Source organism: Saccopteryx bilineata, chromosome 2 (assembly GCF_036850765.1).
Source record: "Saccopteryx bilineata isolate mSacBil1 chromosome 2, mSacBil1_pri_phased_curated, whole genome shotgun sequence".
Classification (NCBI taxonomy): Eukaryota; Metazoa; Chordata; class Mammalia; order Chiroptera; family Emballonuridae; genus Saccopteryx; species Saccopteryx bilineata.
The window spans coordinates 281,102,384-281,129,814 of NC_089491.1; the positions used below are offsets into that span (position 1 = coordinate 281,102,384).

The 27,431-nt window shown below is 51.4% G+C and overlaps 1 protein-coding gene across 1 annotated transcript; it reads left to right on the plus strand.

The window, feature by feature from the left end:
• The first annotated feature begins 436 nt into the window (after positions 1-436).
• On the plus strand, positions 437-27,431 carry DPT (dermatopontin). The gene is made up of 4 exons (XM_066261091.1): positions 437-782; positions 8,810-8,935; positions 23,483-23,590; positions 26,409-27,431. Exons 1-4 carry the CDS (start codon positions 478-480, stop codon positions 26,473-26,475), a joined length of 606 nt encoding a protein of 201 aa, XP_066117188.1. The 5' UTR covers positions 437-477; the 3' UTR covers positions 26,476-27,431.

Here is a 27,431-nt window from a genome sequence, read left to right on the forward strand (position 1 = left end):
CTCGCCCAAGTCGGCATGGCTCTGTCCTTCCCTCCTATAATCCTGGTGTTTGGAATTACTGTGGGTATCTGTACGGTCCTGGAAGGCCTGTTCAAAGAACAAATACAGGGATTTGCCCGTGGGGTGGGAGAAAGAGAGCTGAGGTTCCAGGAGAAGGGGGACAGAGGTGCGGCTTTGCAGGTGTTCCTAAGGAGTGTGAAGGCTCTTGCTTTTACCATCCAGCTGCAAAGCTGTTCTTCCTCCAAGGAGTTCCTTCCATGTGCTTGTTCCTGACATTTTCCTAGAATTCCACCTTAAAACGAGCTGGATGTACTCACGGCCAGTGTCTCCGCGCAGAGATGTTGCGCTTACACCATGACACACTGCAGAGCTGGAGCCTGCTCCCCCACATCTGGAAGCCACATGTCAGGAGCAGCTGTATAAAACGGCCCGCCCAGCCGACCGAGAGTGACACTGCTTGCCAGACGCCCGGGCAGCATGAACCTCAGTCTCCTGTGGGTGTTTCTGCCGCTGGTCACCGTGGCCTGGGGCCAGTATGGCGACTACGGGTACCCGTACCAACAGTACCATGACTATGGTGACGACGGGTGGGTGAACCTGAACCGGCAGGGCTTCAGCTACCAGTGTCCCCACGGGCAGGTGGTGGTGGCTGTGAGGAGCATCTTCAGCAAGAAGGAAGGCTCAGACCGCCAGTGGAACTATGCCTGCATGCCCACGCCCCAGAGCCTGGGAGAGCCCACGGAGTGCTGGTGGGAGGAGATCAACAGGGCCGGCATGCAATGGTAGGTGCCTGCAGGGGGCGCCGATGCACTTGGGGGAGGGTCATCTGATGCACTTGGGGGAGGGACACCTGATGCACTTGGCTTAGGATGTCACAGCATCTCCCTCTCCTGTCACAGCAGCTCTCTCTCTCTGGGGACTGCTTGAGCCTCAGGGAACAGCACCCACTAAAGCTGGGCAAATCCTGCCAGGAACCTTGACGCTGCGGCTCTGCACGGGGCAGGGCTGGGGCTGAGCTCAGGACAGTTGCAGGACAAAACCCCAGGATGGGGAGTGTCCGAGGCAGAGGGCTCCTCTGTGGTTCTGTGCCTGCCGGAAGCAGCTCGACCCTCAGCTCAGTCCAGGCACAAGTGTGGGTCTGAGAAATGTTAACCAGCCCACAAAAGACAAGTACAGAAAGTGAAAGTATTTAAAAAAATAAAAGAACAAAAAAAAATTATTGCCTTTTAACATTGTTGTGACATCCAAATGGCATTTTCATTTTGGAGTGATTTATTATTGCTGTTTTACGAAAGGATTGGCTCATCACAGTTGTTGGGAAATAGATGGCCAGACCCTCACCACAGACAGCGGGAGAAACACTGCATTAGAGCAAGGAGGGGGAGAGAGAGGACCAGAAACATAAGCACAGAGAACTGAAATGAAATAAGCTCCCTGCTGCCCCAAGGAAGCTCTCAGTTTCTAGCGTGAGGGCCTTCTCTCTGTCCATTGCCGGACAACAGTTCATCAGAGGCTTTCAGGGAGAAGAGGGGCTCTCACCTCACTGGGCTCTGCCGTCGTCAGCAGCATGGACACGGTCCCAGCCTGGGCCTCGCTGTGGGGTGTGACTGTCCCAACCCCACAGCTGGTGAGGAGCCCATCCCAGTGGTTGCGGACTGTGAGGCTGGGTATTCGCGGCAGCCTGGATGGAGGGAGGCTCACCTGGGTGCAGGGCAGACCCTGTCCAGGGAGAAGGGGTAATGGGTTTGGGGGTGGTCAAGCACTAAACCCCGGGGGTCACACTCCCAGCAGACAGAGCAATGATGGGCCATGGTGGGGGGGAGACAGTGACGGGTGGAGGAACCCAGCCAGAGGGGACCTCTGAGCCATGACAACAGCTGCCGTGTTGCACACGCTTCCCCTGCACGCGCACCATGCTGAGGGCTTCACATGGACCACCTCCACACTCAGAACAGACCTCTAAGTCACGCTATAGGCAGACAAAGCACGCAAAGTCTGGGAAGTGGTAGAGCCAGGATTGGGTCTGGGGAGTCTTAAATCCGAAGCATTGGTTCTTAACCACGGGCGGTGGGCTCCGGAGAGCCTGCTACCTCTACCCAGCGTGGGCTCTGTCATCAGAGCTAGAGCCACAGGGAAAGGTCAGGGCCACAGAACGGGACTCAGGGCAGTCTTTGTTCTAGGGAGGGCCGGGATCTGCAAGGTCACACCCAAGCCCAGTTCTGGAGGGTTGGGGACCAGCTTGGTTATCATGACTCAGGAGGAGCTCAGGGTAGAGAGAGGGTCACACAGGCAGCGGGAGGTGGGGGAGGGTCCCTTTCCTGGGCCTTCCTCGTCATCCACCTCCACTGCCGTCGCGCGTGTGGACTTAATTATCCAAAACCCCTTCGGACAGCTGCCTGGCTCAGAGACTAGCCTTGCCTCTGTGATGGACAGTCATCAGTGACTCCCCGAAGCGGGGCCCATCGCCTGGCGTGGGGCTTGGGGATGACCTAAACCAGGGGTAGTCAACCTTTCTATACCCACCGCCCACTTTTGTATCTCTGTTAGTAGTAAAATTTTCTAACCGCCCACCAGTTCCACAGTCATGGTGATTTATAAAGTAGGGAAGTAACTTTACTTTATAAAATTTATAAAGCAGAGTTACAGCAAGTTAAAGCATATAATAATAATTACTTACCAAGTACTTTATGTCGGATTTTCACTAAGTTTGGCAGAATAAATCTTTATAAAACAACTTACTATAGTTAAATCTATCTTTTTATTTATACTTTGGTTGCTCCGCTACCGCCCACCATGAAAGCTGGAACGCACACTAGTGGGCGGAAGGGACCAGGTTGACTACCACTGACCTAAACTGTCCCTCTAGTCCTCCCCCTCCCCCAATCTGGGGGATCTTTTATGGGTGGGGCCCTTTGTAGAGCCCCAGGAAAGCAGCGCTCAGAGATGGTGCCTCCGCCCCCAAAGGGAGAGCCCTGGGCGCTGAGTCAGGAGGCCTGGGTTTGGAAACTCGTTCCGGAGACAACCTGCCATGTGGCCTTGGACCTGGGGCTCAGCTCCCGGAGCTCCCAGCCTGCTTGGAAAACGAACAGCCAGATGGTGTGGTCTCAGAGGGCACGCCTCCCATGCTCCATGCTCTGCTTGGCCCTGAAAATGAACTCAGATTTCTCTTGCACTCGGTTGTTCTTTCTGTTTAACCTTCTGTTTAGAGAAGGCAAATGATGTTTACTTTTAAACTTGACAACTTGTGATCAGTTTGTTCATGAACTCCCAGATGACTTAAAGACAAGCAACAGAGAAAGGGAGTGGGAATGACATCACTTTGTTTGGCTGAGTGAGATGCTGACAAGTGAGATGTCTCTTCCACCCCCTCTTTCCCCACAGTGTGAATTTGCAGAGTTAAAGGACCCCCCCCCCCGTTCTTTCCTATGTAACATCCTTTTCCCCCTCCACTAATCACAGTACACAACGCACAAACATGACAAACAGCTTCTTCACCACAGGATTCAGCCGCCCCAGGACTGACACCAATGACCGCAGAAGCATTTATATATGTAGTTATTGCTTTGAGTTTAGACTCCAGTCTCAGTGAAAAGTCTGGAAGGGAAGAAATTGATCATCGGCTGACAAGCAATGGCATTGTCCCATCCAGGCTCATAATTTGTTCTGGGGGAAGAGTCGGTGGTTTTGTGCAATTCAGTCACTTTGTGTAACTAAATGAGCCTGCAGATTTGATGTTAAGAGCGGGGAGGAGTCTTGAACTCCTGCTAAAAAAGTCCAAGCACATTTCCAGGGCCAAGCAGAGCATAGAGCAGGGGAGGCATCGAGCCTTCTGGAGTCACACAATCTGGCCGCTCCTTTTCCAAGACTTGACAACAGTATTAGTGTTGGCTGAAGACACTCGCCAATGGGAACCCAGTCTCTAAAAGGTGCCTGCATCACAGCTCAGTGTAATTTCCACCTTAGCGGTCCCCCAAATATTTCTCCTACTTTCACTGGTCCTCCAGTGTGTGAAAAGGTTGAAACCTGCTGATCTAGCACCATGTCCTTACTCCACAGATTTAGGAATTAGGGCCAAGAGAGCAAAGCAATTGAAATCAGTGGCATATTTCGTGAAATCAGGTTCTATCACCCTAGCCCTAATCCATGCGCTGTGTCAGAGTTTATAAACGTTCCTCCTTCCCATGTTCCTTTGCCCATTCGTTCACTACCAAATGCTCATGGTCACAAACCTCCAGCCTCCAACAACGTGCAGATGGATGATACGCATGCATGCGTGCGTGTGTGTGTGTGTTTCTTTGAGGTACCCTGAAATAGAGAGATGATAAATTTTGGAGTCGAACAGAGCAATTCCCAGAAGGCAACCCACTACCACTTTTCGGCAAGTCATGTCTACTGTCTAAGCATCAGTTTCTACTACCACAAAGACATATCCCCCAGGACTGCAGAAATGAAATGCAGTCATAGAGGACGCATTCCCGGCTCCTTCAGGGAATTACTTAACCTCTCCAAACCTGCGCTTCCATTATATCGCAAAGGGTGATGGTGGTGGAGAATGCGTTATCAGAGCCTGTTTCGCAGGCTTGTTCTGTTGATTAAAATAATTGGCGTATGGAGAGTGCTTTAGCACAGTGCCTGGCACATGGTCAGTCCTGGATAACAGTGGCTGATCCTCATGAGTGTGACTGCTCTGTGACATCCAAAGATTTAGGAATTAGGGCCAAGAGATAACCAGCCCAACAATGGGTGGGTTATATAAAGCTGGAGTCTGAAATACAACCTGCTCAATTGTCCAGGCCCCCGGTATGCAGTGTTATGTTTTGGAAAAATATAATTCAGTGACGATCTAGAAATATAAAGTGTACGTCATATCATCAGTGTCCCGTCTGTCGTCCAATATTTTCAGATAGACCCTGAGGGGGCGTTAGATCTCCTGGTTAACAAATATCAGAATAATTGCTGCTCGTGAGCGCCTGAGGTCCAGCTTGTGATCCTGCACGGCCTGGCACTGCTGTCAGGCCATAACTGATCCCGGGGCATAAACCCATCTCCTGCGATAATCTGCCCGGTCGGTGGGCCGCAAGCAGGACAGCCTCAGAGTGACCCCATGTGCTTCCTGACAGCGCATGGCCCCAGACAAATCTGAGTTTGGATCCTGGCTCTTCCGGTCTTGGCCAAGGGCCATGCAGCCATGACTTCATTTAATCCTCGGAGTGTCTCACATGAGACCCCACACAGCACGTTAAGGTCATGGCTAGGACAGAGTCGTGTCTGCTGACTCCTCAACAGGGAACTGAGCCCCAGGTCCAAGACCCTTTTTAAAACTTGGATTTGAATCGCTCTGGCAATGCAATCCCTGTCCAGCTACAGGCTGCCTTCAGCTCTCTCTCGCCTGTGTTTGCAATTCTGCAGCTCGTGGCCAAATATTTAGGTGAGTCTTGTTAAATAAGATGTGCCTTTTTAAAAATAAAATAAAATAAAAAAGGGAGGGGAACAGAGGAGAGGGCTGGCTAAAGCGACATGCATTTTGCCGCCTTGTCCCTGAGCAGGTTTCTTTCCTGAGGGAGAAGGTGGAGGTGGAAGATGGACTGCTTGCCGATCCCCTGGAAACTACCTGCAGCAAGTTGCAGGGCCCTTTCTGGAGCTGAGTGATGGGCTCATAAAAGTCCACTCAACCTCTGACAATGGCCGATGCCCGATCCTCCGTTTGTTCGTTCACTCTTCCATTAGATGTGTGCTGGGCCCCAGCACCAGGCACTGCGGGGAACGCAAACTGAAGATGAAATGGTCTTCCCCTCCCGGACTTCACCATCTCCTGGGGGCCTTAAGTCATGCTGGAATAGCTATGCGACAAAGAAGGTGTGCGTCAGCCACTGAGGCAGATGGCCGACTCTGACAGCTTGGTTTTAGGGGCCATCTCTCAGGAAATGCACGTTAGCCCACGGCTTCCCACTGACTGGGGGCTGGGGACCGAGGGCCAAGGGTGGCTTTCGCAGCATCTACTCACAATTGTGTGTGGACCCAATGGAAGTATGGCGGCGATAATAAACAACTTGTTAAGCCTTAAAAGACACTGTCTCCAGAGCTGTACACGCATCGCTTTATACGGTCTTCACAATGACTTTAATGCATCCGTGCTATTACTACGCCCATTTTACAGATGTGAAACCGAGGCCATTAGAGGGCATGATGCCTGCCTGAAGTGACCCAGCCAGGAGTGGTTTCAGCGCCATTGCAGCAGCCTAGTCCACCCTCTTAACCACTGTGCTACACTGCTCCCCACATGAGTGTGGAAACAGACGCCCCCCTGCCCCCCGCCCCCAAAGGTCCACTTTTGGAAGGAAAAGTTCCATTGCGTTGGCCACGTGCACGACCAAATTCCAGGGCGGGCTCATCTACCACCATTAGAGGACAGTGGGCCAGAGGCGGGGGTGGGGCGTCCTGCTTGGTTACCTAGGTTTCCCCACCCGTCCCTAGGCCTTGGGCCTGTAGCGTCCAAACAACCCTCACAGGGCAGCGCTATCTGAGGTGCTGTGTGAGCGAGTAACACACATGCCTTCCACACAGGACAGGACTGTGGGGTCAGACGCCTGGTTGACAGCTGGCAAGGAATTCATGGAACTTCGATGGCCTTCGGCCTGGGCACCCCTGCATGAAGCAGGTCAGCTTATCTCACTCCGTTTATTTTTACTTAGGGAACTTCCCACCCCGGGAAGGCTGTTCCCTGTGGTGCTCCAAGGACATAGGTCAAACCCAAACAACAGACCTGGGGAAACCACACACGCCCATTCTGAAGGGGCTGCTCTCAATGACCAGGACCACAGCCTTGCAGAGACGGTCAGGAGGAAGGCCACAGAGAGCCCCTCGTGAGCTGCACCCTCTCTCCAGACACGCGAGCTAGCATGATGGGTCTCGGGGCTTCCTATTGGCACCGGCTCTCACTTGCTGCGAGAAATGGGAGAGGACAGACCATCGGCGTCCTGCTGTCCCAGGCCCTGGTGGTCACCCAGACTTCCTGATACGTGCTGGGTGGTGATGGTCTTGATGGGGTGTGAGCAATGGCCACACCAAGAAGATTAGACCACTGAAGGGCAGAGGTCTCAGTTCTCTCCCATTGCTGAGCTCCCCAACGTCCATTAGGACTTCCTACAAGTCCTGGGAACAGGGAGTTCAGGCTCCTCTGTATGGCCGACCGAGGACCAAGCCTGTTCCTCAACTCTCCTCTCAACACGGAAGCACAGCGACTGGTCCAGAGGAGCAGCTGAGGACAAGTCTGTTGAAGAATGAATACAGAAAACACTACATGCCTACTCACATGTGCACAAGTGAATAAGAGAATGGGAAGTACATAGCGTTCCGGCCAGAGATGTGGACTCCACTTAATGTCTCATTTGGTCAGAGCCATAAGCCGTTTTCCAGTAACTGAAAATGAAAGCGGTCACCGACGGTTTTACAGTTTGTCACGTCAGCAAGGCCCCTCTCACCTGTCAGCACAGGGCCTTTCTTCTCACTTTATCTACGATACTTTCTGGAAACTTATCTTTACTTGGAAAACAGGGCTGCATTCCAGCGGGTGTCAGGCCGGGGCACGTTGACAGCTGTCTGCTCTGCTCGCGTGTAAGAGGGACCGTGGTCCGTGGCCGGGGGTGGGGGGGCTAAGGACCGGAGAGTGCTGAAGACCTGTTCTGGAGGGGCTGTGAGAGACCCCACTCTGTGTTGGGTGGGAGCCCACTGTGGCCACGTGGAGAGCAGCACCCTCCTCGGCACAGGAAAGGTAGCAAGCCTCGAGGTACCAGTGGGAAGTGGGGCAGGAGAGAGGGACAGCAGTCAGTCCTGGAGACAGACCAAAGGAAGAAATTATACTATGCAAAGCCAATGCTTCATCAGGAAAGTGCTGGGAAGATAAACAGGGCCGATTCCCAGACCAGCGGTCGCACCGATTGAGCAAAAAAAAAAAAGTGAACATTCATGGGGCCATGGGAAGGGTCTGTGGACCAGAGAGGAGGGGTTACCCTCCCTGAAGAAGCAGGCATGAGTAGCTAGCACAGGAAAGTGACCTCTAGAGGGTGACCGAGGAGTCTGTTGGCCTGCGACAGCTCTGCAGGAATGCTTCCACCCGCCAGGACCCGCGGTGGGCACTGGGGACAGAATTCAGGCCAAAACTCTTCCTGACCACGGAGAGCCTACAGTCTGGCAGGTGGCAGGAAGACTCCTGGGTCAGGAGTGAAGACCTGGGGAGTGTTCCCAGCTTCCCTGCTGGGTCAACCCGGACAAAGCGCTGTGTCCCCCCTGGGGCTCTGCCTGCTAGACAGGGTCCAAGGAACAAGCATCCTCTGGGCTCTGCTCGTAAGCAGAAGAGAGGTTCATTTGAAGTTTATCTCTATTCAATGCATTTCTCTCTGTCTTCTTTTTATTTTAAATTCAAGTAAAAGGAAGTATATATTATCTTTTAAGTGGCATCAACAATATAGTCTCATGTTTGTAAGATGCTAGATGTCTCTATATCCCATCCATTTATGCACGCCTCCATCTAACAGTATATTTACTGAGATCTGTCAGGAGCAGCGGCATTCCTAAAATTTCCTCCGGGTGGAAGATTCAGAATCATCTGGATTTTAATGGTGAGCATGTGTCGTGTCTACAAATACAACCAAGTCTGTTCTTATTTGCATAAAAATGGCATAAATGGTTAGACACCTAGGTCAGGGAGAGAGTGGCCTCTGACCTACATGGTGGGAGCTGGGATCCCTGGAAGGGACCGGTGGGTGTGTCACTGTCACCAGTTCACTTAGGGCTGTTCTCTTCTCTGCAGGTACCAGACGTGCTCCAACAACGGGCTGGTGGCCGGGTTCCAGAGCCGCTACTTCGAGTCGGTGCTGGATCGCGAGTGGCAGTTTTACTGCTGTCGCTACAGCAAGAGGTGCCCCTACTCCTGCTGGTGAGCCTGGGGCCAGCAACAGCCCCCCCACCCCAAGCCCTCGGGCTGGAGGGGAGCTTGGGGGGATGGGAGTGGTGCTCTGGTCTATGATTCTGCCTTCAGAGAAGCCTGGGCCATCACAAACAAGCTTGAAATGCAACAGTCAAGCAATAGAATGGATGAATGAGCGAATGAATGAATGAATGAATGAGTGAACAAATGAATGAATGAACCAACCAATGAAAAGGCCAGAATAATAATCAGGACAGAATCTCTCAGGTCAACCAACCAATGAGAAGGCTAGAATAATATTCAGGGAGGGATTTCTCAGGTCAACCACCCAATGCTCTTACACTCCTCTTTTGGCAGAAAGAGAAACAAACAGAACAGCACAGGGATGTGACACAGGCACCCAGCTAGTTCATGGGGGTGGGGGGGTGGCCCGTAGAGCCTGGGCCCATGAACCCCTGTTCCAAGGCTCTTTCTCCTCCATCACACTAACTTCTTGTCACATCTGAGGCTGCCGGACCCAACTGAGAACCTATTTTTTCCTGCAGACATTCTTCAGAAGAAGCCAACCCCATCACAAGTCAGAGTGGCAAACACAGCATATAATTATAGACATGCACAAGCGTTGTTTCTTCCTGGCTCCCTGGGCTGATGCCAGCTGTCCTGAGCTGGCCGTCACACTGACTCGGAGGAGAAGGTGTATGCATTTATTTTCCCTGATAACTGACTCTAGGTGTTGACAACACAACCTGTCCCAAGGCCTTCAGTCTGCAGACACGCCAGGCCTTTCTGCCTCGGACAGGGGGATCAGACAGTGTCAACATTTGAAGGCTGGCTCCCACGAGTGATTTATCTCTAGGCTGTGATGCCTGGAAGGGCAGGCTTGTGGGGTATGCTTATCCTCTGCAACCAGACAGCCTTACTCCAGTAAGCTCAAGGGGGGCATGGTGTCTCTGGGGACGGGCAGCTCTAAAAGCTTAGCACTTTCCTGGTAAATTCAGAACTCAAAGGCAGCTGATGTCAGTTGTGGGAAGATGGAGCAGGGACTTCCTCCAAACTCCCCAAACTGGTCCCACAAAGCAGTCTTACCCACGGGGGCCACAGAACAGGAATGGCCAGGGTGCAGGTCCTGAGTCAAAGACCAAGGAGGGATTTCCCATATCAGGAATGAACTTCTTCCCCCTTCCCTTCCTTTCTCTTCTTCTCACTAGACCTAGGTCATCTTTAGAAAGTCACTATACTCTCTAAGGCAGGGGTCTCCAAACTATGGCCCGCAGGCCGCATGTGGCCCCGAGGCCATTTATCCAGCCCCCGCCGCACTTCTGGAAAAGGCACCTCTTTCATTGGTGGTCAGTGAGAGGAGCACAGGATACATCCGCATCCCGTGCTCCTGGAGTACTGTATGTGGTAGCACCGCAAAGCGCGTCGCTCATGTACAGTACTACTTCCGGTGACACAGGATGCAGTGTCACGGCTCCAGAAGCGCGTCATATCACTTGTTAAGGCTAGTAGAGACAAATATGGAACCAGACATTGACCATCTCATTAGCCAAAAGTAGGCCCATAGTTCCCATTGAAACACTGGTCAGTTTGTTGATTTAAATTTACTTGTTCTTTGTTTTATTTTAAATATTGTATTTGTTCCTGTTTTGTTTTTTTACTTTAAAATAAGATATGTGCAGTGTGCATAGGGATTTGTTCATAGTTTTTTTTTATAGTCCGGCTCTCCAACGGTCTGAGGGACAGTGAACTGGCCCCCTGTGTAAAAAGTTTGGGGACCCCTGCTCTAAGGAGTCTCGAGCCCATCACTTAAAATGACAACCACCTTTTCTGGTTATAAGAATCTGATGCCAGCCACAGACCTCATCTTCAGGAAGAAGGACATGTACTTAAGCACCTTCACACACAAGTGTGCAGAGACTTTCGGGACACACAGGTCACAAGTTGAAACCCCAGGACCAGAAGACCTTTGGGGTTTCTAAAATTTTTTTAATATTTAGTTATTTTTATTTAATTAATTGTGTTTACATAGATTCTAGGGTCACCCTGAATGCATCCCCCCACCCCCATATTCCCCTCAACATCTCCCTGAAAAATGTCTTGACTCCAAAGGTGCTTTTGCAAAGGTCAGTCCAGATGCCCGGCACCGTTGTTTTAAAGATTGGGCCCCAGTGAGAGGGGACAGCAGGTAGGAGGAGCCTGTGACCTGAGAAGCTTGGCCTCCCCCCACCCCCCCACCCCCCATAACAGGTTGGTCTCCCACAGTGACATCCACTTCCCTTTGTTTTTTGGGTTTTTTGTTTTGTTTTGTTTTGTTTTTTACAGAGCTAGAAAGACAGTCAGAGAGAGGGATAGATAGGGACAGACAGACAGGAACGGAGAGAGATGAGAAGCATCAATCATTAGTTTTTCATTGCGACACCTTAGTTGTTCATTGATTGCTTTCTCATATGTGCCTTGACCAGGGGCCTTCAGCAGACGGAATAACCCCTTGCTCGAGCCAGTGACCCTGGGTCCAAGCAGGTGAGCTTTGCTCAAACCAGATGAGCCAGCGCTCAAGCTGGTGACCTCAGTGGTCTCGAACCTGGGTCCTTCTGCATCCCAGTCCGATGATCTATCCACTGCGCCACCACCTGGTCAGGCCATCCACTTCCCTTTGTCACTAGGCATTCAATGCCAGTTAGAATTTAAATAAATTATCCAGAAGAGTAAGAAAAAAAATCAGTTAGTCCATCCATTACCATATTAGGAAGATTTCCCCTTAGGCTAGAAAGAAATACACCAGAATTGGGGGCCCCTGGATGGCCCAGGGAGCAGTTCAGGAAGGACAGGGGTAAAAGAGAAGTTAGATCCCAGCAAGGGGAAGAAGGTCCTCGGGCAGCAGGAGGACTAGGGGAGGGGCCTGTCCTCCTGCCGCTGGAGCAGGCCTCTGTCACAGCACCTAATGCACACACTAGAACTGTGTGCATGCGATTCCCAGTCTCTACCTAGCCCGGGAACACCTGGAGGACACCGAGTGCTTCCTGACCTTTGTGTTCCCAGGGTCTAATATAGTGCTTAGAACATGGTGTCTGCTTGTCTGCTTAGTAGTTACTGAATGGGTGTTTGACTCAATGATTCTGGAGGGCTGGCAGAATAAGGTGAAGAGACCCTGAAATATGTAAGTAATGTACTTTGTCATTTTAGGAGTTTGGGATTTTTTTTTGTGTTTTTTTGTTTGTTTGTTTTTATTTTTCTGAAGTGAGAAGCGGGGAGACAGTCAGACAGACTCCCATGAGCGCCTGACCAGGATCCACCCGGCATGCCCCCGCCCATCTGGGCTGTTACTCCATTGTAGCCGGAGCCATTCTAGCACCTGAGGCAGAGGCCATGGAGCCATCCTCGGCACCCGAGCCAACTTTGCTCCAATGGAGTCTTGGCTGCAGGAGGGGAAGCAAGACACAGAGAAAGGAGCGGGGAAAAGGTGGAGAAGCAGATGGGGGCTTCTCTTGTGTGCCCTGGCCAGTAATTGAACCTGGGATTTCCACACGCCGGGCTGATGCTCTACCGCTGAGCCAACCAGCCATGGCCAAGAGTTTGGTTTTTTAAGCCTGCCTCCACCCTCCTACATGAGCTCTAGAATGTAAGCTCTGCATAAGCAGAGATCTTCGCATGGATGTACCCTGATCCCCCTAAATAGTGCAGGCACACAGTAGGCACACAATAACAGCTGTCGAGTGAATGAATAACGTCAGCCTACTTCTGGGTTTTGCTGTGAGGGTTCAATGGGATCACAGAGGCCTGCTGTTGGCCCTGGCTAAGACCTGTCTCGGGGTCTGGTCCCCTTACCCTCCCAGCTGCGTCGGGGACACAGCCCCCTCACCAACAAACAGGCCATTCCAGGGCAGTCTTTGCCCAAGGTCATCGCAGTCAAGGGTCAGGTGACCTTGTGGGAAGCAGACCTCATGGGAAGTGGTCCACAGTGTGCTGGGGGCATTCTGACAGCCCTCCCCAGGCAGAGCAGGAGGAGCTGGGGCAGCTGCGTGGCTCAGCCCTGCGAAGCTTTGGTCTCTGCCCAGGCCAATGGCAGAGCCAGCCCTGGCGGGGTAGTCACCCTGTCACTGGCTGGCCGCTTTGCTCCTGGCCAAAGAGAATAACACAGGGAGGGGGTTCGGTGCCCAAGGCTTTGGTGATGAGGCAGGCAAGAAACTGAGGCTCCTTGGTTTTAGAAAAGCTGTCCAGATAAGAGGTAGGGGTGGATGGAGACAAGGGTAGGATCAGGGGGGAATGTCAACATCTTCCCAGCGACCCCACAACCCCACGTTCTGTGGATCCTGTGATCTGTGTCACTATCCTAAGCATTGCTGCTTGGGGCTTTTCCTGTTTATTTGGATGCTGGAACCTGAGAAACTCCCAGGTCTTTATATCTCAAATTTCCGCTGATTTTCTAAACGATGCTCCAGATTTCTAGGGTCCCCAGAGGGCTGGTTCCAGGCGACACTTTAGAAATGACTTTTCAAGTTCCCTTACATGACGCCCCAGTCAGGTGCTAATGACTTAATGAACATGGAGTTCTGTAGGTAGAAACAGAGTCCCAGGGTCAAAGACTGGCGAACAGAGATAAGCAACTTTTCTTAAGTTGCCTGAGAGCATTTGGGTCACCCATGGCAAAAATGACCCCTAGCTTTGTTCTGCAATGGTCCGCAGGCTCTGGCCTTTGTCACCCTACCTGGCCACCAAAGACATGTCACGGTCAAGAGTCAAAGGATGGAGGTGGGGTTGGGGCAGGGTAATTACTCAGAAAGGCACAGTAAGCCAAGCTGGAGGCATGGCCCACTGAGAAAGACTGCACTTGGCCGCCTCTATTCCTGGTTTCGTGGTGCTAGAGCTGAAAGCTACCATGGTTACCAAAGAGAATGGTCCTTTTTCAAAGGCGAACTTGGAGAAGCGGCAGAATGGTGACCCTGGGACACAGCGCATGACTCACCAACCCACTGGTGTGTCTAGACATTTCCGTAGCATCTCTAAATTGCCTGAGTCATGACATTGTATGTCTTTCTAATTTGACCAAAGCCTTTGGGGTGTAAATGAGGTCTCATTTCTTCAGCATCTTGGCATCTGGCCTGGCACAAAGTAGCCCCTTAATAAACTCCTGGAATGAGCAAGAGGCTGTCGCAGGCCCCTAGGAACCATAACCATGGTGAAAGCTGACACTGACATATGATGAAGCAGTATCCTGGGAAAGGGCTTCTTTCACGTGCATTGTTTTCTTCGCTCCTCCTAACAGCCCTTCTGAGCGAGAACTGCATCCCCACACTTTCCACAGGGAAAACCGCTGATGACCCTCCCATGTGAAAGCCCCCCTTACATACCTCACTAGCTTGGACGACCTTCCAGGGTGCTGGACGTGTTTGGGTGGGGATGTTTTTCTCTTCCCACTTTGCAAGCCATCCTGCAGCCTGGAGCCTGATGCTGTTGGGAACCATCTAAGTGAGTGTCTACTGTCTCCGCTCAGGAGCCTTCGGGGAGTCAGAGATCCAACGGCTCCCTGCAGGAAGAAAGCCCTCAGCCACCCAGCTCCCAGCGAGTGTGGACTGATTGCTTTGGTGGGAACCACGGTGCTGCTCTCCCTCTGCTCTGTGCCGTCTCCCCAGATGTCACCACATCACTGAACTCTGGCAACAAAGTGAATTCCTGATAGATGCGGACACATAGTCACTAACAGCTCCCACCACACTGGATACATCTGTCAATCTGCATGTATTATTTATGGATGAGAATCTGAATTCTTTATCCAGGCAGTTGTCAGCAAACTACAAACACGTGTTGCTGAGGAAGCCACAACCCTGTGGAGATTGTTCGCAATCATTCCCCAGTCTGCAAACAGCTCTGGCTGCGGCGTTCACACACCGGATGGACCCCACCGGCATGCCGCAGCTGCCCAGCCAGGGAGTTCGGGCGCCAGGAACTGGTGGTATCACACTGAGCATAAATTTTCTTTTTTAAATGGTTCCTCTCAGATCCGTGGCCTTTCATTAGATAGCAAGTTTGGACCCAAAATGTGATGCCCTCCCTCAGATTTGACACAAGTGACCTTCCATTTTACTGTCCACCTTGAAGGTCCCTGACTCTTGAAGGGCAGCATTGTCCACCACCTTCCTCCTTTCCCCGACAGGCTCAAGTCCGAAGCCAGTGAAGGGATCTTCGTAATTCCCTGCCCCAGGTAACAAACACAACAACCGACACAGTTCACCAGCACACGCTCGCTCTCGGTCCACCCCAAAGCCCTGGGTCGGAGCTGGTCTTTAGCCCACTCCACTGTGCAGGTTTTAACACAAGACAGGTGTGTGTGCATGCCCCCCCCCCAGGAACCCTGGCAGGGACGGGAGTGACCCAATAGGCACCCAGTGGTAGCGTGGATGCCGACTGCTCCCTGCCCCGGCTCAGATGCCCACTATAGCGTGCTCCCAGAGTCCCGCTGAGAAGGGCAGCTGCTCCCCCCTCCCCCAGGGCCACTGAACAAGTCGGAGGCTGTTATTATGGAGATGAGACACCCACGCTTTGAGAAAACAGGACTGGATATTAACATTGGAAAGCAGCTCTCACTGTGTTTAGATGCTGAGTGCCCTCCCAACAACCAGGGACTGCATCACATGGCACAAGGAGCCCCTGTCTGCATGCACAACAGCCTGCTGCAGGCAATCCGTTGGACCTTTCATCGGTCAGAGTGGCTGTCACATGAACTGCGCCACATTCATGGTTCACAAACGTGTTGGCTGTCTGCCTGTTGGTGAAGCCTAGCCTCCCTCCCCATGCTCAGCTGCAGAGCAGAAATTGCAGCAACGTCAGAGATGTGGCTGGTTGTCTAGTGAGTACTATCTCACCCAAGGTGACTTAGAACAAAGCACACCTTGCAGCTACGGACCAGATGAGTTGCTTTTTTCTCTCTTTCCCCTTCGGTCTATTGTATCCCCTTGACCGGATTCTAGAAGCGATCATTCCTTCTACTCCACTCATTCATTCATTCCCTGCATTGGCTAGTGACAGATTTAAAATAAGGTAGATTTCATAGGCTTGGAGTCAGTTCCTAATAAAGATGATGATGATGATGATGACGTTTATTTATTGAGCATCTATTCCATGCTCATGTTAGCTCATTTACTCCTCAACACGCAAAAATGATGACAGTAGAACATGGTAATGTGGGTTATCACACATGACACCCACAGAGGCCCCTGGGCCAGAAGCTGTGATCCACTCACAGTTCCAAATTCAATAAACTTCAAACAGACCCAGAGCTCTCTCCATCTCCATGAGGAAACGAAACCCGCACAGATGCAGCACCGCGCGGGAAAGACAGAGTCAAGTGGTTACAGGAGCCGGAGTGGAGACGGTGGAGGGGCAACTGTCCCCGCCAAGCTGCAGGACCAGAGCGGCCAAGCTGCAGGACCAGAGCGGCCAAGCTGCAGGACCAGAGTGGCCGGCCAAGCTGCAGGACCAGAGCGGCCAAGGTGCAGAACCAGAGCGGCCAAGGTGCAGGACCAGAGCGGCCAAGCTGCAGGACCAGAGCGGCCAAGGTGCAGGACCAGAGCGGCCAAGGTGCAGGACCAGAGTGGCCAAGGTGCAGGACCAGAGCGGCCAAGGTGCAGAACCAGAGCGGCTGGCCAAGGTGCAGGACCAGAGTGGCCAAGGTGCAGGACCAGAGCGGCCAAGGTGCAGAACCAGAGCGGCCAAGCTGCAGAACCAGAGCGGCCAAGGTGCAGGACCAGAGCGGCCAAGGTGCAGGACCAGAGCGGCCAAGGTGCAGGACCAGAGCGGCCAAGGTGCAGAACCAGAGCGGCTGGCCAAGGTGCAGGACCAGAGCGGCTGGCCAAGGTGCAGGACCAGAGTGGCCAAGGTGCAGGACCAGAGCGGCCAAGGTGCAGAACCAGAGCGGCCAAGGTGCAGGACCAGAGCGGCCAAGGTGCAGAACCAGAGCGGCTGGCCAAGGTGCAGGACCAGAGTGGCCAAGGTGCAAGACCAGAGCGGCCAAGGTGCAGAACCAGAGCGGCCAAGCTGCAGAACCAGAGCGGCCAAGGTGCAGGACCAGAGCGGCCAAGGTGCAGGACCAGAGCGGCCAAGCTGCAGGACCAGAGCGGCTGGCCAAGGTGCAGGACCAGAGCGGCTGGCCAAGGTGCAGGACCAGAGTGGCCAAGGTGCAGGACCAGAGCGGCCAAGCTGCAGAACCAGAGCGGCCAAGGTGCAGGACCAGAGCGGCCAAGGTGCAGAACCAGAGCGGCCGGCCAAGGTGCAAGACCAGAGCAGCCAAGCTGCAGGACCAGAGCGGCCAAGCTGCAGGACCAGAGCGGCCAAGGTGCAGAACCAGAGTGGCCAAGGTGCAGGACCAGAGCGGCCAAGGTGCAGGACCAGAGCGGCCAAGCTGCAGGACCAGAGCGGCCAAGGTGCAGGACCAGAGCGGCCAAGGTGCAGAACCAGAGCGGCTGGCCAAGGTGCAGGACCAGAGCGGCCAAGGTGCAGGACCAGAGCGGCCAAGCTGCAGGACCAGAGCGGCCAAGGTGCAGGACCAGAGTGGCCAAGGTGCAGGACCAGAGCGGCCAAGGTGCAGAACCAGAGCGGCCAAGGTGCAGGACCAGAGCGGCCAAGCTGCAGAACCAGAGCAGCCAAGGTGCAGGACCAGAGCGGCCAAGCTGCAGAACCAGAGCAGCCAAGATGGGATGTGACTGGTGAAAGCCAAGCTGGGTTGGAACAACTGTGCTTGCCGACTGGCCCAGGCTTGGATGGCGAGCTGGCAGCCCCGTTCCAAGACAGCAATTTGGAAAATACTTGAGGACTTTCCTCTTCTAATTTAAGCCACAGCTGTCTCTGAAACTCTGTTCCCTGTGCTGTGACACACAGTTGAGCGTTTTGAAATGTAAATCTCCAAAATGCCACAAGAGGAAGACACAAACGTAGATATTCTTTCTCTCACCCCCAGGGTGCAAGGTCTGTCCATGGAGAAGGGCACTTTGGTGACTGCAGGGGCGCCGGCCACCCAGTCCCACCTGGCACATTTCCCCAGCTCTTTGACGGAAAAGCCAAGGAGGCTGTTCCTCTGAGGGTGCCTTCCTCCGGGTACAACTACATTTGGGTTTTATTTGTCTCCTCTTTGAAGAAATAATCCAAACAAGTTCTGCCACAGCACCTGTGGGGGATGCCAGCCACAGGGAAAGGGAGTCTAACCTGAAGCATTGCATTCCCTGTGGCTAACCTGGAAAAGCAGTACGTAAGGGGGCTGATCACAAACTGACTGTTTCGTTAAGAAACTCCTCAATGATCTGCTGATCCGAAAAGGCCATCCTCTCTTTGGCTGGAGGAAGATTGGGAGCCAATCTCCACACCTCAGTTCTACAGGTGCTGAATTCCCCCTCTGTGCCCAGCGCTGACCTAGATCATAAAGATGTACCTGCCTTGCCCCTCTCAGAGCTCCCGCCAGGAGCTCGCTGTGCTGGTCACCATCACGAGACCAGGTGCGACACAGGATTCGGGTTTTTCTAACCAAACATGGACTATGTAGTGCTGGTAAGTCACAGGACATTAGAATAGGATATTTAAAATACGGAACTAGCCTGACCAGGAGGTGGCGCAGTGGATAGAGCATCGGACTGGGACACAGGATTCAGGTTTAAGACCTCCAGGTCGCCGGCTTGAGCATGGACTCATCTGGTTTGAGCAAAGCTCACCAGCTTGAGCCCAAGGTCACTGGGTAGAGCAGGGGGTCACTTGGTCTGCTGTAGCCACCCCCCCCCCATCAAGGCACACATGAGAGAGCAATCAATGAGAAATTAAGGTTCTGCAACAAAGAATTGATGCTTCTCATCTCTCTCCTTCCAATCTGTCTCTCTCTATCTGTCCCTCTCTCTGTCACAAAAAATAAATAAATAAAATAAAATACAGAACTACTGGGAAGTGAAGGAAGTAGGGGCACAGCAGAATCGCATGCTGGATTCCACAGAAGAGGCTTCTCTACAGCGTGGAGCAGGGCTGAGCTCCAATGCACAGGTCGGAAAACACCCTCAGTTCGCTCTCGTTTTGGTCAGGGCTGGAGCATGGTCTCCCGGTACCCCATTCTGGTGTGTTAGCCTGTAAATAGCAGGCGTCCGTGGTGTGTTCGTCTCAGGTTCCCGCCGCTGGGTCAGTGGAGGGTGTGGCAGTGGCTGGCTCGGCCCCCAGGGATGAGCCCCATTGCTGGTCCGCTCACCTCGGGCTCTGTGGCCTGAGAGCTGGGCCTCCAGGGTGGCTCCCAATAAGCCCGTCGACCTAATTGCGGGCCGGTCAGACGTGGAACCAACAGGTCCTGCCGCTGGGAAGCCTGACGTTAGGTTCCATGGCTCAGTTATCAATAGAAGAGGTGGATTTTGATAAAATCTTACACGGGGGTCCTCGGGTTACAAGTCTCAACATACGATGTTTCAAGTTTACAACTCTCACTCCCCTAAAAACTAAAAAATATTGAGACGTGACTATTTTGGCTTAGGCCATTAACATCGTCCTTACGGACTACATGGGTGAACTACATGGTTTGGTTGCGCACGGCGGAAGAACACACAGTAACGTGGGTACGAGTAAGGGAGTTAATGTCCCCCAGAACACTTACCTACACCATTTTTCATTTATTTGTTTGTATGTTCTGGATTATGATTTTACAACTGTGTTAGCATGGATAAGTGACTTAGGCTAGGTTGTTTTCAACTCGCAGCAAAATTCGGGTTATGTCACTGTCATAGGAACAGAACTGTGTCGTCCTAACCCAAGGACCCCCTGTACTGACTCACTTTCTGTTGAGGAACAGGTTCAACATCTTTTCCTTCATTAAGACTCTAGTTAGTTCTCAACCAGACCTGGGACAATAAGTAAAACGGGCCTGTGCATCTAACTAAATTGCCCCCCGTCCAACATAAGTGTAATAACACACCTGGGCTGAGCTCTGGGGTAGGTCCTGTCCTCAGCTCTCAGCACCATCTGTGGGACCCACTGGTCAGCCATTGGTCACTGACTCTGGTGGGGTCTGTTGGTAAGTTCAGTGCTTTAACAATCTTAGATGAGGGCCCTGGACGGCTGGCTCAGCAGTAGAGCATCGGTCCAGTGTGTGGATATCCCAGGTTCAACTCCCAGTTAGAGCTCACGGGAGAAGCGACCATCTGCTTCTCCACCCTTCCCCCTTCTCTCTCTTTCTCTCTCTCTCACACGTTCTTCCCCTCGCCCTTCCCCCAGCCATGGCTCAATTAGTTGAAGCGAGTTGGCCCCAGGAGCTGAGGATGACTCCATGGCCTCCACCTCCGGTGCTAAAAAATGGCTCCAGTTGCAAAGAAGCAAAGGCCCCAGATGGGCAGAGCATCGCCCCCTAGTGGGCTCGCCGGGTGGATCCTGGTCTGGCACATGGGGGAGTCTGTCTCTCTGCCTCCACTCCTCTCACTAAAATAAAAAAATAAGTAAATAAAAAAAAGAATATTAGATGAAAACATTCTCTATCAATCTTAAAAAGCTATTCAGCATGAATGGGCTTTCTTCAGCTCATCACTAAGGTATTAATTTTAATTTCTTTTCATCTCCTTCAACCTCAGAAACATAGCAAGTTGTACAAGCGGTTCTCTGTTATCTAGTTCTCAGTGTTCACACACAGCTATGCACACACACATACACATACACACAGAGAGGTGCACAGGTGCCTGCACACACACGTACGCTGTAAAGGGGTACGTATACAAGGCTCCCGAGAGGAAAGCTTCAGTGAGACCATGTCAGACTCAACAAGGGAGCTGGCCAAACCCGGAGTTCTGCCCCGCACGCCCCCAGTGCCACGGCTTCAGGGGGACCGGCCTTCCGCTCCCCCGCCCCCGCTTTCATTTCCTGACTGGTCCCTGCGCCCGTCTCAGCGTCTAGTTCTGAAAAGTGACATGCTTGCTTTCTCTCCGAGGAGCTGTGAGCGGGGCTCTCATTTACAAGGACATTTCGTGTGTGCATCATGCCATCCGTGGCTAAATGCAGACACATCAACCCCGTTCTAGAATTCTAGAATCCCGGGCCACACTGAAAGAGGGCTTCCCCAGTAGGCGGTGTTTGGGGGGGTCCATTCCCCACTCCTGGCTGGGGCCGTGCCCCCTTCTGTATTTTTATTTTAACAAGTCCTCACTTAGCTCTGGATCAACACCCGGCCCATACCGCCTGCCGATGGCAAAAAACGTACTGTGAGCTGCACCCCAAAAGTCACTCATCCAAAAGTGGTAACGTATTTTTGGATCCATAAAGTAGGGGTAATTTCTATCAATATCCCAACTTCTCCCCCAGCCCCCTTAATCCATGGTTCTGGAAGATAGTCTCAACTTGATCTCACAGTTTTATGATAAAAAACAAAACAAAAAAACAGCAACCAAAAATCCATCATAAAATAAAAACCTGGCTGGGGCCTCCATGGAGCTCTTCCAAAGAGCACGTACCACACACATTCTCCAGGCGTCCCAGAAACTCACTGGAGAGCACTCCCCACCAGCAGGCCTGCCAGACCAACTGTCCAGTGGGGCAGGGCCTGCCTCTGGTCACTAGCAGAAATGAAGTAATGCAGATGCCTGTTAGAGAAAGCATTAGATAACCTTTTTTTTCCCTTTGAAGCTTAAAACTTTATTAGTTTTAGAAAAGGCAAGCCTCTTTTTCCCCACTTTATTCCAAATGTATTTAACCCTCCAAGTGATTTGACAGAAGATTCGTAAAAAAAAGAAAAGAAAAGAAACATCTAGCCTGATTTATTTCCAAATAGTTTTGGCATTGGGATTTACCTCAGGCAGTACTGCCTTCAGTAGATTCCACCTGAGCACATACAAGAATGCTTGGCAATTAGCTTTATACATTGTATCCAAAGAATACCTCAAAAGTTCTGGGAAATATTTTGTGGTCCGGAGAAGTGAGGAAAACACCTCCTACTCCATCTCTTTTAATTCTAGTGTGCATTATTCACATTCCCCCCAAATTTTCCATTTCTTTGGGTAAGTATTAGTCTAGCACTTGTTAGAATCTCCAGGAATCACAAACCAGTGGAATCCAAGCGAGGCCCTATTAGGTCCACTTATGAGTCATTGGGCATTTTCATTAGAAAGAGGAAGGCCTTGTCCTGGGTCTCATTAGAGGATTTCTGAATTGTCAGAGTCCTATTTCCCTACAGGAACACATTAAGCAGAAGCACAGGTCACCCACTCTGAGCTGGGCCTGGCATCCTGGTAGAGCGTGATTATGTCTTGAGAAGACAAAAACCAGAGAACGAGGACAACGGGACAACATGGGGACAGGAAGGATTATGAACCAGGGGCTCTAACTCCAGCTTCTCTTGAGCCAACCATGAATCTTGCTGCACCAATGCCGCGAGATCCTCCTAGGAGACCTTTTAGCTTATCGATCAGTCTTTTCAAGATTTCCTTGCAATACGAAGACTACATACAGGAAGAACTTTCTATCATCAACATATAATGACCTGGGGAACCCAGATCAGAGGAAATACTGACACTCACTGACCAGTTTCTCCACAAGCAGCCTTGAGAATGTAGATCGGTCTTCAGGAAACCCCCTTCATATGAGAAGAATGATTTGGGTCCTGAAGCTCCCCCATGGTAAAACCCTTATGAGATCAAGACCCTAGATTTTATTCCAGGGTGGACCCCAACAAACCTTACTCACTGAGAAGCCCAGGAGTGATGTACTCTTGGAGGAGAAAGGAGAAGGAGGAACAAAATAGCCCGTTTTCAACTCCCACCACGTACTAGTGTATCACACATATTTGCACTCATCCCAATGACAAAGCTATAAGGGAACTTTCATTCTTATAGACCAGGAAGCTGAGATTAAGTGACCCTTCCAAAGCCATTTATTTAAGTGGACACATACTGTGAGCCAGAAACAACAGGGGCCAAGGCAACAACACCACCCTTGTGGAGTTTACATTTACTTTAATATTTTCCAAGCATGTTTTTGATCATGACTCACAGGAAAACAGATTAAACTATCATACAATATCTATATCTATATCTATATCATATAGAAACACACACACACACACACAAACACATATTTGAAATGAAATTTATATACACATATCCCCGAACTTATCCTCCCTGTGTGCACTGTGTTCTCTGATGTTTTCTATTCTGCTTCTTCTCTTTCAAAGCTCATTTGGTGATAACCGACTGAACTGATTTCATGATCCACTAATGAGTCCCTATGTGGTTTGGAAACATGGTTCTGGCTGACTTAAATGGAATGAGCTCATATTGATATTATCATATTAGTCAATATGTCTTCAAGGCCTGGGGAGTCATCAGCATCCCTCTCAGAGTATAGTTTAATGGCAAGAAGAAGGAAAATGAGACATGGGACGAAGTTGTTCCTCCTTTTTCACAGCCTGGGATGGTTTGTTAGATGCGATCTAACTCCAGTCTGGACCTCCTCCAGTGTTCAAACTCTGTCCCTTCTTCACAGCATGTCTATATCGATCCCTCCGCCCCCGCAATAAGAATGAGTTTGATCTTTTTCCTCTAACCTTCTGTTCTTCCCACACAGGATGACCACAGAATATCCAGGCCACTACGGCGAGGATATGGACATGGTGTCCTACAGTTACGATTACTATATGCGAGGAGCAACAACCACGTTCTCTGCAGTGGACAGGTGAGCCTTTCCCCCACCCTCACCCTCTGGGCTAGGGGTTTGAGGGGCCGGATGGGCTCCGTGCAAGGACCATGCCTGTAGGAATTTTGATTTGGGATTTCTGCTATTTTAGTTTCCCACTTGGTCTGGGATAACTGAGAGACTGACTGGATGATGGGAGGCGATGAGGATTGAAACTACTCTCATAAATGCATTGCGTGGAATAGCTCACCCTTGGAGCTGAGGATGAGTCCAGCCCGCCCCAGAGCGGGCAGTCCTCTACGTGGTAGCCCGTGATGCTCTAAGCTCTCCCCTTCACTCAATTTCAAACAGCATTTTTTTTTTTTTGGCCAAACATCAGGAGGAGAGGGCAAAGATGGTTGAAGGAGTCCCCACTGCCAACCGCTCCTTCTCAGTGCTGCTTCTCTGTATGACCCACTCCTATCTGGGTTGTGAGGACGAGACAGACAGAAAGGGGGCTGGAGAGAAGAAACACACCAACTTATCAGCCACATTTAGAAATGAAAGAGGAGAATTTTAATAACCCAAAAGAAGGCACTAACTTTCTCCATCTCCTTTCTCTCATAATCAGCTCCCCAATTCTACCTTAAATGCCTCAAAACAATACAATAAAAAAACAAGAATTCTTCCCCCTACTGCTATAGAGAGAGGTGTGGGAAAATGCAGATGCTAAAAGGTTGACTTGACCCTCTTCCAGTCAGGTGAGAATCACTTTACCCAGCAAGGGAAATCCTGACACGTTACCAATACATGATTTGCAAACAGCACAAAACAACATTAACTCATTAAATTGTGGACATGATGAATATGAGTGAGACTTACCCTTTGTGTCTATTTATGTTTTTAAAGGAAATGGCATCTCACCCAACTAAAGTTAACTTACTAAATGAGACCTACAATTTGTAGAAACAAACTAACAAAAAACAATCATGCATTAATTAGCTCTAAAAGGGCTTCCTGAATAAGCACCCGTATGTTGACTCGGGAGAGTGCCTCAGTTCCCACTCAGTAGTCTTTTTTATTCTAGTTACATTTTAACTATTTAGTTAACCTATTTTCTAGAAGTAGCAAATCAAAAAATGAACAGGGAAGATTGTACTTAGAGTGAAACTTGCCTCACCAGAAAGAAGAAATAGCTAAATGATATCTCTTTCTCTCTCTCTCTCTCTCTCTCTCTCTCTCTCTCTCTCACACACACACACACACACACACACACACACACACACACACACCTAGAAAGACCTCAGAATCAAAGACCAGGGAAGCGTGGGGACAGCACACAGGCTGTGCAGCCCCTGCTTGGGAATCACTGTCCTGGGGGACATGTCAGAATGAGTCCCTCGGTGCTCTTAGGACCAAGTCTCAATTTTGTGGGAAAGCCAGGCTGGAGGTCCCTCTCAGCTGTGTCTGCAGGCAGATGACTGGGACTTGCCCACAGTAATGAAATCCACTTGATGAGCACGCTGGCCAGCACATGGCTCATCTCCATCCAAAGTCAGCCACATCCTCTGTTGACAACTGCAAAAATAAAGACTAATAAACAGTTGGTGGCCCAGGACCCAGCTGGGGGCCCCGGTTCCCAATCGTTGTCAACAAACAATCTGGAGTGATAAAGCCTGTCTTGGGCTGCTGAGAAGAGCTGTGTCCCAGGAGCTGAGTGTGGTCAGCCTTCCCTTCCCGATCAAGCTGGTATTGGCAGAAAGAGGCCTTGGGGGCTGGGAATGGAGAAGAAGAATCCCAGAGTTGAACTCTCCCATGGGCTTCCAGGCTCCCAAAGGACCCGTGTGATCCTCTACGGAATAACTTTCTTTTCCGCCCTTTACGAGAAAGTTGCGAAGGATGTGTCGGCCATGTGCCCTGAGGGGTGATGGATATCCACTTATGGAGGCCTTACAGTAGAAGGTAGAGTGCGAGGTCTGAGCTCCCCGATGTGGATTCTGAAGTCATCCCATCATCACCTTAAAGAAAGATGCTCATTTCTCTGAGTCTGGCTCTGCACCTCAACAATAGGTCATGGTGAAGGTTCAATAAGTAAACACGCACATATCTAGTGCCACACCAGAGACCCTGGTGGGGCTCAGCAAGTAGTGGTTACGATTATCATTACCGTCTAATGAACGATGTTAGACCCAGAGAGCGCCGGGCAGAGTGGGCGCTCAGTGACTCCTTGTTAAGTGGGTGAACAGATACAGGCTTGCGCTTAGCAAAGAAGCTTCCTTGAGAAGTGTCCGCGCCACACTGCACAAGGCTGAGCAGCTGTCCGTGCACTCACACCCATGCTTGCCCTCTAAACAAACACGCAGTTCCATCTGTGGTCAGCAGGAGTGGCGGGTGTTTCGTTTTTCCCTCTCTGGGGTTTTAGCATGGTTTCCCCTCATTCACTTCCCTGTCCTCGTGGGCCCCGAAGGAGTGTGCGGCAGCTTAAGAGCACACTATGAGAAAGAACAAAGAAGCAAATGGATCGTCTAGTTACGGGAAGATCTATACCCTGTAGTGGGGACAGTGTTCCATAAAGGCTTGCATTCCAAGCTGTTAGGAACAGAGAAGTGGGGAGCTGACCACGGGACCCCTCCTGCCAGTAACCTAGTCAGTCACCTTCAAGGGGCCCCCTGAACTGGGTGTGGCAATGTCGAGGCCTCCTGACCTCACAGGGGTCTAGAAACGTCACAGACATGTCCTCTGAGAGCAAAGGGGGATTAGATGTCCCCTCAGTGCCTAACTTCTCCAAGGGTGGGTCACTGCTTCTCTGTTGGCCGTGACTCTTCCTGTGGACGGTGTCTTTTCTCACTGACCTTTTCTCTCTCACTTTCTCCCCCAGGGACCGCCTGTGGAAGTTTATAATGTGCCGGATGACCGACTATGACTGTGAATTTGCCAATGTTTAGATTTGCCGCAAACCAGGTCTGGGGGAGGGAGACCCGAGCGTGTCCACCTCTGGTAATTGATGTTGGAGCATAAGAGGTTCCTTCTGCCCTCTCTCTTCTCCCTGAGCTGGTGGGTAATTGCGGTGCCCGCCTGCTAAGACTTTTCTGACTAGTATTGCACGTATCGGCAAATCCACAACGAAACCACGTTTCTCAGCTTCAACACAGTCCATAGCAACCACTTTACAGGACTGGCGAGGACTTCCCTGCTGCCTGTACAGTGCGCACGCGCCACCCTGAACACGAGCCTGCTTCCCGGACACCTGGCGCGAGCAGTCCCTGGGGACAGGCGCACTGGAGCGGGGGATGGGGCAGGAGAGCTTTTCTGCAGAATAGAAGCTGGGGTCCTCGTGGAGAGCACGCCTCTCCCTTGAGCTGAGTGAGCACGCTCAGCTCTGTGTTCCGGGGTGAGGAGACTGGGAGGTGAGTTGAGAAACGGGAGAGTTTGGGGGCGGAGCTGGAAGACAGGATTGGAAGGGTTTCCTGAGTCAGGAGAAGGTTGTCCGCATGCCCAAAACCTGGGACTGCAAGGAAGGCAGCGACCTGGTGAGAACCAGTCTCCAGTAAGACAAGACCAGGAGGAAGAGGAAGGTCAGAGAATTGGTCTCAGGTCAGAATCCTGGGGGAGGGGGAGTGGGGAGCGTGTGCACAGGTTGCTTTGGGAAACAGGAAGGGGGCATTTGGAGTCACTGACACCCCGAGGCAGGGCCAGGACTCCTGGGAAGGCTACCCACAAGCTCACCTGGTCTGGTCCTGACTCCTGGACGGGGAAGGCTGCCCTGGGCACCCACCCCCCCTTCTGGGTGTAGTTTGGGGGTACCTTTGGCCGAGGTGGCACCATCCTTCCCTCTCCTGTAATGTGTCTGTCCCCAGCCCTTTCTATACTCTTCACTATAAAATAAAGATATTAGCATTCA

Excerpts from the sequence above, each read along its gene's own strand:
- DPT (XM_066261091.1), top strand. The coding sequence starts at position 478 with ATGAACCTCAGTCTCCTGTGGGTGTTTCTGCCGCTGGTCACCGTGGCC. Across the intron at positions 783-8,809 it reads AACAGGGCCGGCATGCAATG|GTACCAGACGTGCTCCAACA; the intron begins GTAGGTGCCTGC and ends TCTTCTCTGCAG. Across the intron at positions 23,591-26,408 it reads ACGTTCTCTGCAGTGGACAG|GGACCGCCTGTGGAAGTTTA; the intron begins GTGAGCCTTTCC and ends TTTCTCCCCCAG.